This window comes from Oncorhynchus mykiss, chromosome 2 (genome assembly GCF_013265735.2).
Source record: "Oncorhynchus mykiss isolate Arlee chromosome 2, USDA_OmykA_1.1, whole genome shotgun sequence".
Lineage (NCBI taxonomy): Eukaryota > Metazoa > Chordata > Actinopteri > Salmoniformes > Salmonidae > Oncorhynchus > Oncorhynchus mykiss.
The window spans coordinates 10,142,927-10,152,839 of NC_048566.1; the positions used below are offsets into that span (position 1 = coordinate 10,142,927).

At 39.9% G+C, this 9,913-nt stretch overlaps 1 protein-coding gene across 1 annotated transcript in view; it reads left to right on the forward strand.

Moving 5' to 3' along the window:
• LOC110507402 (angiopoietin-1) overlaps positions 1-7,870 on the forward strand; it is a 28,352-nt gene extending 20,482 nt beyond the window's left edge. The window contains exons 8-9 of the mRNA XM_036937507.1: positions 5,812-5,942; positions 6,798-7,870. Of these exons, the coding sequence (XP_036793402.1) occupies positions 5,812-5,942; positions 6,798-6,958 (292 nt within the window). The 3' untranslated portion in view covers positions 6,959-7,870. The remainder of the gene's footprint in view (positions 1-5,811; positions 5,943-6,797) is intronic.
• Positions 7,871-9,913: the final 2,043 nt, after the last annotated feature.

Consider the following 9,913-nt stretch of genomic DNA (forward strand, 5'->3'; position numbering starts at 1 on the left):
GTGTTCTGGGCCGTATTCTTAAAGAGTCTCACAGTAGGAGTGCTGATATCAGCTACAGATGTAGGATCTTAATTTGATCACTCTTTTGTTGCTGAGAATTGTCCTGCATAGAAGGAAATGCTAACTTGTGGTATATTTGAGTTTTAAAAATGCTTCTAAAGTTTGTAATTTCCACTTTGAAAACTCAGACTTGATTTGCCCTAAAGAAAAATGTTTCATCCCCGACATAAATGTCCATTAATTATAATCCACATAATTCACATTTCCTGTTGCTGCAGGATTATTTTCCTGCTCTAGAAAACTGGCTCAAATTAAGATCCTACATCTGTATGTACCCTAAGTGGAGGAAATTAAGTTTTGTCACATCTCAGCGCATACATATTGTATCATACCTACAGTACAGTTTTTAGGATCATAGGACATTCCCCACTAAATACGCCCACATTCCTACTTAAATAGTCACTCAACTACTCAACTGTGGTTGCCTTTACTTGCTTCGGGACCTGCAGTATATTTTTAATGAAGTGGGAATGAGATATTGGACTTGGTTCTATCACTGACAATGATGTGCTTGGTGTTGTATTTCCATCACAGTAACGATGGTGAGGCACTGGTGACTCTGATCATGATTTGTAATCAATTAATGTATGCATTTTTCAGTTTGTTGACTTTATTGCCCATAACCTTCTGATTGAGGCTTCTAGAACTTCAGCAGATCATAATTCTTACTTTTTCATTTATTGTCTCTTCAAAAACATACTGGATAATCTTTTTGAGTTCTGGAATGGAATCAATTTTGGTCTCTAGATTCGTATGTCATTGCCATTCTGTAATACTTGTCATGGAGATGGTCCAAAACAAACTATTGTCACACAGCTTCTTAGGGAAAGAGAGGCTCTGCCTCATTTCACAATGCCATTACTAACTAAATAAAATGTAAGATCGTAAAAGGGAATTATTATATTTCCTAGAATGATAACCAGCAAGCTTTGTCTCAATCTGATTTAGTTCACCCACACACGGACGTGTGATCACACAAACGAACACACTTGTACCATTTTTTTTGACCTAGCTCACATTTTTACTAACCAGTTAAAGACAAGGAAGGATGGAAGGATGTACAAAGAGCTATTAGAGTAACTCTTGAGTAGTATTGAGAGGGAGAGTAAACAGAGTCCATCAGTGGAAATTGAAAAGTAATTTACAGTACATAGCAGTCAGTATATACTGTGTAATCCGTTATTGGGAATGTATGTAAATAATGACCATTATTTTAAACATGGTTTATAGAGGACGATCACAGCCTTTAAAAGGAAAGCTATTCTATGGAGTGTGGCGTTTAATGGGCCTACAGCTCAAATCCAATAACATGTTACTGGTTGTGTACACAAGGCTTGTGTTCCTAGCTCCAACAGTTCAGTAATACCTAACTAAATGCTGGTGTTCCTAGCTCCAACAGTGCAGTAATACCTAACTAAATGCTGGTGTTCCTAGCTCCAACAGTGCAGTAATACATAACTAAATGCTGGTGTCCCTAGCTCCAACAGTGCAGTAATACCTAACTAAATGCCGGTGTTCCTAGCTCCAACAGTGCAGTAATACCTAACTAAATGCTAGTGTTCCTAGCTCCAACAGTGCAGTAATACCTAACTAAATGCTGGTGTTCCTAGCTCCAACAGTGCAGTAATACCTAACTAAATGCTAGTGTTCCTAGCTCCAACAGTGCAGTAATACCTAACTAAATGCTGGTGTTCCTAGCTCCAACAGTGCAGTAATACCTAACTAAATGATGGTGTTCCTAGCTCCAACAGTGCAGTAATACCTAACTAAATGCTGGTGTTCCTAGCTCCAACAGTGCAGTAATGCCTAACTAAATGCTGGTGTTCCTAGCTCCAACAGTTCAGTAATACCTAACTAAATGCTGGTGTTCCTAGCTCCAACAGTGCAGTAATACCTAACTAAATGCTGGTGTTCCTAGCTCCAACAGTTCAGTAATACCTAACTAAATGCTGGTGTTCCTAGCTCCAACAGTGCAGTAATACCTAACTAAATGCTGGTGTTCCTAGCTCCAACAGTGCAGTAATACCTAACTAAATGCTGGTGTTCCTAGCTCCAACAGTTCAGTAATACCTAACTAAATGCTGGTGTTCCTAGCTCCAACAGTGCAGTAATACCTAACTAAATGCTGGTGTTCCTAGCTCCAACAGTGCAGTAATACCTAACTAAATGCTGGTGTTCCTAGCTCCAACAGTGCAGTAATACCTAACTAAATGCTGGTGTTCCTAGCTCCAACAGTTCAGTAATACCTAACTAAATGCTGGTGTTCCTAGCTCCAACAGTTCAGTAATACCTAAGTAAATGCTGGTGTTCCTAGCTCCAACAGTTCAGTAATACCTAACTAAATGCTGGTGTTCCTAGCTCCAACAGTGCAGTAATACCTAACTAAATGCTGGTTTTCCTAGCTCCAACCGTTCAGTAATACCTAACTAAATGCTGGTGTTCCTAGCTCCAACAGTGCAGTAATACCTAACTAAATGCTGGTGTTCCTAGCTCCAACAGTTCAGTAATACCTAACTAAATGCTGGTGTTCCTAGCTCCAACAGTTCAGTAATACCTAACTAAATGCTAGTGTTCCTAGCTCCAACAGTGCAGTAATACCTAACTAAATGCTGGTGTTCCTAGCTCCAACAGTTCAGTAATACCTAACTAAATGCTGGTGTTCCTAGCTCCAACAGTGCAGTAATACCTAACTAAATGCTGGTGTTCCTAGCTCCAACAGTGCAGTAATACCTAACTAAATGCTGGTGTTCCTAGCTCCAACAGTTCAGTAATACCTAACTAAATGCTGGTGTTCCTAGCTCCAACAGTTCAGTAATACCTAACTAAATGCTGGTGTTCCTAGCTCCAACAGTGCAGTAATACCTAACTAAATGCTGGTGTTCCTAGCTCCAACAGTGCAGTAATACCTAACTAAATGCTGGTGTTCCTAGCTCCAACAGTGCAGTAATACCTAACTAAATGCTGGTGTTCCTAGCTCCAACAGTTCAGTAATACCTAACTAAATGCTGGTGTTCCTAGCTCCAACAGTTCAGTAATACCTAAGTAAATGCTGGTGTTCCTAGCTCCAACAGTTCAGTAATACCTAACTAAATGCTAGTGTTCCTAGCTCCAACAGTGCAGTAATACCTAACTAAATGCTGGTGTTCCTAGCTCCAACAGTTCAGTAATACCTAAGTAAATGCTGGTGTTCCTAGCTCCAACTGTGCAGTAGTATCCAACAATACATAACAATACACACACATCTGATAGCAAGATGGCGCCAATAGACATGGTCGCCCTGTTCATGGCTCCTAAGCAACTTTGCAGCTCTTCAGACACACTGGGTTTCAGAGAGCCAGGCTGCCTTCCATAACTACAGTACTTAATGTGACACAGAGTCACTGTACCCGAACCAAACACCTGGTCACCATAGCAGCCAAGCCACATTAATGATCAGCCTGACACTTTGATGGGTCAGATATATGACCACACAGAGGGACCACAGGTCAAGTTCAATTGTGATATGTATTAATTTCTTTCATTATCTGTGTCATTCATATTCGTGTAACAGATGAATGAATTGAACAATGTTAGTTAAACACGTTAAGATCATAGAAATGTTGTTTCTTGCTGTGAGGCCTGATGTGTTGAACTAATCAACCCTCTCAAAGTCTGTTGTACTGTATCTATGATGGTTTAACATAGACACAGTATTCAACATAGACACAGTATTCAACATAGACACAGTATTCAACATAGACACAGTATACAACATAGACACAGTATTCAACATAGACACAGTATTCAACATAGACACAGTATTCAACATAGACACAGTATTCAACATAGACACAGTATTCAACATAGACACAGTATTCAACATAGACACAGTATTCAACATAGACACAGTATTCAACATAGACACAGTATTCAACATAGACACAGTATTCAACATAGACACAGTATTCAACATAGACACAGTATTCAACATAGACACAGTATTCAACATAGACACAGTATACAACATAGACACAGTATTCAACATAGACACAGTATTCAACATAGACACAGTATTCAACATAGACACAGTATTCAACATAGACACAGTATTCAACATAGACACAGTATTCAACATAGACACAGTATTCAACATAGACACAGTATTCAACATAGACACAGTATTCAACATAGACACAGTATTCAACATAGACACAGTATTCAACATAGACACAGTATTCAACATAGACACAGTATTCAACATAGACACAGTATTCAACATAGACACAGTATTCAACATAGACACAGTATTCAACATAGACACAGTATACAACATAGACACAGTATTCAACATAGACACAGTATTCAACATAGACACAGTATTCAACATAGACACAGTATTCAACATAGACACAGTATTCAACATAGACACAGTATTCAACATAGACACAGTATTCAACATAGACACAGTATTCAACATAGACACAGTATTCAACATAGACACAGTATTCAACATAGACACAGTATTCAACATAGACACAGTATTCAACATAGACACAGTATTCAACATAGACACAGTATTCAACATAGACACAGTATACAACATAGACACAGTATTCAACATAGACACAGTATTCAACATAGACACAGTATTCAACATAGACACAGTATTCAACATAGACACAGTATTCAACATAGACACAGTATTCAACATAGACACAGTATTCAACATAGACACAGTATTCAACATAGACACAGTATTCAACATAGACACAGTATTCAACATAGACACAGTATTCAACATAGACACAGTATTCAACATAGACACAGTATTCAATATTCAACATAGACACAGTATTCAACATAGACACAGTATACAACATAGACACAGTATTCAACATAGACACAGTATTCAACATAGACACAGTATTCAACATAGACACAGTATTCAACATAGACACAGTATTCAACATAGACACAGTATTCAACATAGACACAGTATTCAACATAGACACAGTATTCAACATAGACACAGTATTCAACATAGACACAGTATTCAACATAGACACAGTATTCAACATAGACACATTATACAAGACCACTGACTAAGAATAGGGCCTCTCTCTTCTGTGAATTATCCATCACCTGGTTCTGGCAAGACCTGAAAGTTGTCTGACTCATAAACCACAGTTGGAGCTGCTTGACACGCAGTACAGTAGATGGGGACAAACAATGCAGGAGGAGGGAGTGCAAAGAGTTCGCAGGGAAGTACACAAACGGCTTGAGACAAACAAGGAAACCGACAATGTCCTCATAAACCAGGATGTTCTTTGTAAAAGCAACTGGTGTGATTGGGTTTTAATATAGTGTACGAGAATTTCAGAGACACTTATCTGGAAGGGTACATATTCTTTGTAGTAGATTAGAAGAACAGTGTGGTGGTGAATTTATGTCCTCAAACGTTCACACAGTGAGAACAAGGGGAGGTACATTTTTGCCTTAAGTAACAATCTGTCTCATGTAGCCATACGAAACTAAACATATACTATTAAATGGAGTGTCTTGGATTTATGTACGTAATAATATGAAATGCTCTGAGACCAGGTTGCAAGGGGAGGTACATATTATTTAGATTAGAAGAACAGCGTGGTGGTGAATTTCTGTCCTCCACCGTGCACACAGTGAGAAGAACAAAAGCGTTCTCCAGCAGCTAAAGGGCACTAGCATTGTGTTTCTGCTTTATTTCCCTCTGTGTTTCCCTGGCGACTGTGTCAGGCTGTTCCTGAAGAGTCACAGTGGAACGGCAGGCAGACAGAGCAGCCTGGTCATCAACGGAGCAGACTTCAGTACCAAGGATATGGACAACGACAACTGCATCTGCAAATGTGCTCTCATGCTCACTGGGGGTATGTCTGAGGTTAAAGTCCACATTAACCCCTAAACATGCACTCTGTATGTACTCCTGTAGAACTGAAATGACTGGATAAGTAGAAGCTATAAGACAACAACAACCACCCACCCACACTATGCTGGGTGAAGCTTTTGTCATTTTGGTAAAACAATTTTCAACCCATTGACCTCCCGGTCCCCCTCACCCACTTTATCTCCGGTCTAAAAGAACAACAGAGCAGGCCAGAGCCAGTTAGTATGTATTCAGCACTGCTACTGACATATCACAGCAGAGAATGGTATCTCAGCTGGTGAAGCCAGGTGGCAGCCCTCAGCATTTTACAGAATGATTGACACATGCCATGGCTGGTTTAGAAGTCCAGGGAACTGGCCAGCAGAATAAATCAAAATGACAGTGAAATTCCTATTAGGAATGTGAAGCTACAATCTCATCAGGATTTAGATCCAGAATGTACATCTGAAAATACATGACAAACATACATGTCTTTATCCTCTTATCAATGTCTAGACCAGCATTTCCCAAACACCCCCCCCCAAGTAGCTGGTCCAAACATGTTGGGCTCACAGAGATTCTTGTAGACTATTTATGTTTTGTTAGTTGCCCTCATACTCCGCTCTCACCTGTAATGAAAGGTCAGAGGTCAGAATGGGTCAAAGCTATCCAAAGAGAGGAGTACTGGAGTCTGCTCTAGTGTTGACTACTTGGCGTTGCAACAAAGCTATCCAGAGATAATCAGAGGTTACAGGGAGGTCACACAGTTATGACTTTGATAGTTCTCTGATAGTGTAACATCATCAAGCCTAAAATCTATTTTCTCTGTTTCTCTCTATGTTTCTCTCTATGCCTTCAGGTTGGTGGTTCGATGCCTGTGGACCATCGAACCTGAACGGGATGTACTACAGTCATGGTCAGAACATGGGTAAACTGAATGGGATTAGGTGGCACTACTTCAAAGGGTCTAGTTACTCTCTCCATGCTACTACCATGATGATACGACCAGCAGACTTCTGAGAGGACCTTTTGGTGACTGTCGTTGGGTACGTTGTCCATAGACATATTGGCATCATTAGTCATGTTTCCATCCAACTGTTTTTATGCGATAAAGTAAAGTACTGTCCAACAGGTGTGACGGAAACACAAAATAGAAGGTGGGATAATTGTTTGTACTTTGACTTAAAAAATAGCAACCTAATTTAGTTTTCTATGAGGAACTTGGATTCTGACTTTCTGCTGCTTACATGTCCTCTTGAAAGACATTGATTGTTTGAGACAGTATGCTTGAGCACCAGCTCTGCAATGAATCAAACTGTAGAAGTGGGTTACATGAAGAGGATATGAATGTAAGATTTGGTGCTTTTGAAAGACTTTAATTTGTCTGGCTTTCATTTCTCTTTTCATTTGACTCTCATTTGTCTCCCTTTCATTTGTCTCTTTCATGTATCTGTTGTGTATTGTTCTTCTATGGGTAAGGTATTCCTGTTAACATGTTGTGAATCAGTGTACTGCTCTCTTAGTCTGCACTGTGGGCAGAGAAGCCTGATGGCCTAGACTGGATACACTTCAGAACACTGTTATGGATATTATTTGCCTATATAGTGGATTGCTGTGTGTGTGTGTGTGTGTGTGTGTGTGTGTGTGTGTGTGTGTGTGTGTGTGTGTGTGTGTGTGTGTGTGTGTGTGTGTGTGTGTGTGGAATGTACTGTGTTTTATATCCTTATGTTTAAGGAATGGTGTCTATGTGTGTCTCACCACACTTGAATATTTAATGGAATAGAGATAAATAATTGATGTCTTCACTTTCATGTAAGTTTTCAGTATTAAAAGCATTGTTGCTCTTCCTTTGTTGAACTTTGTAACAATGACAAAAGTACTTTTTTTGTGCCATGAATTAAAAATATTCCCCCTAAAAGCAGTGCCAAGCATTTTTCTGCTCCATAAAGTAGTCCAACAAGCTAGACACTGCAGTGACTTCATGAACTTAGGTGACGTGAACTTCTGGCTCTGGGGTGGACTTTCCTATTGTTATGACGTTAAGGTCAGTGACAGACAGACAGACAGACAGACAGACAGACAGACAGACAGACAGACAGACAGACAGACAGACAGACAGACAGACTCCAATCTATTCACACACACACATACATACATACATACATACATACATACATACATACATACATACATACATACATACATACATACCCATTCCAATCTATTCTGCAGGCTGCGTGTCAGGCAGGGAGGATGTGGGTGGGAACCATTTTGAATGTCAGTATCGGTTTCTCTTGTCAGATGGGAGATTTTTGTCTCCACACACAGGTGTGTTTTAGAGCTAGTGAACATATAGAACATGTGCAATTGTAACGCATGATACTGGTCTGGGAGTAATGCATTAGAATATGTCAAAATAGTGACATTTGACCATTGTAGTTGTACTTTTTTATTTAACCTTTATTTAACTAGGAAAGTCAGTTAAGAACAACATTTTATTTAAAATCACGGCCTACACCGGCCAAACCCGGACAACGCTGAGCCCATTGTGCGCTGCTCTATGGGACTCTCAATCACGGCCGAATGTGATACAGCCTGGCATCGAACCAGGGACCTTAGTGATGCCTCTTACACCGAGATGCAGTGCCTTAGACCGCTGCGCCCTCTGGGAGCCCAGCATGGGAATATATCACTTATAATGATGACAGTAAGAAATTATAACATGTTGATGCTCATCATCTCTTGGTACTTGGCCGTATAATATCCCCCTAGTGTCGATTGGTGCACCGGTGTATCCATCTAGGTAACATAATAATAAAAAACATCAAAATCCGTCAGTTCAAGCTAGATATATTTTTTGCATTGAATGCTTCTCAATCCATCGTTTCTGCCAATGTAGCACTTCCGCACCTGCGGTGAGAAGTGGCAGAGCTGGAGCTGTGTTTGTCAGACCATGAGACATGCCAAACATCCGTCTTCTCACAAAGGTATTATCACCACTCTATTGAGAGATGAGACTCGTTTTCCTCTACGACCCACACAAGTGGCAGGAGACTCATCTGAAGTCGCTACCATTAATATGCCAACTTCTGTTTGGTAGAGTCCCAACTGTTTGGGCTACAAACTATTGGGACCCCACTGTTGAAAGGGGAGATTCTCACGAACACGATGGTGTTCTCCGTTTTGCGCTGTAACACCATAAGTGTCACGGGACTCATCTAAAGGTAACCGGTACCGGTTTAAAAAACAAACAAATAGAAGTACAGTATGGAGGTTGTTTTGTGCCTACACAGAAAAGAGGTTCAATCTGTGCATATATTTATTTTCTGAGATTTGTAATATCTCGTAGTTTTAGGACAGACACTTCAAAACCTTGATTCGTATCATTTATTTTTGCACTGTCCTTTTTTCCATTTATGAATGTATTATTCAATGCATTTCTATGGGCTTTAGCAGCGAAAATCAATATTTTATCATTTATTTGGGGATACCTAAAGGGGTCCTAAAAGTCTAAAACAAATAGCTAAATGATCCATAGTATCACCACCTTAAAACCCCCACCCATTGTCTTAGACTCTAAAGAAATAAACATTTTGGCCCCATTGCTTCTAAATTTAAATTCAATACTCGGACATCTATTTGGCAGTGCTTAGTACTGATTATAGGAAACAAGAGTTGGTTCATCTTTTTAAAGCTGTTTTATAACATTTCACGTTCAAGAATGGTTTGTAGTTTGTAAAGTCACATTTCACAATTCAAATTCCCCCCAGGAAACAGTGGTTGACCTGACAGGTAAAACGCCTGTCACGACTCCGACCGAAGGTGGCTCCCCTTCCCGTTCGGGTGGCGCTCGGCGGTCGTTGTCGCCAGCCTACTAGCTTCCACTGATTCTTTTCTCCCCCTCCTTATGTGTTTATTGAGTACACCTGTTTTGAGTTGGTTATAATTAGTGAGGCTTTATTAGTCAGCCGGCCC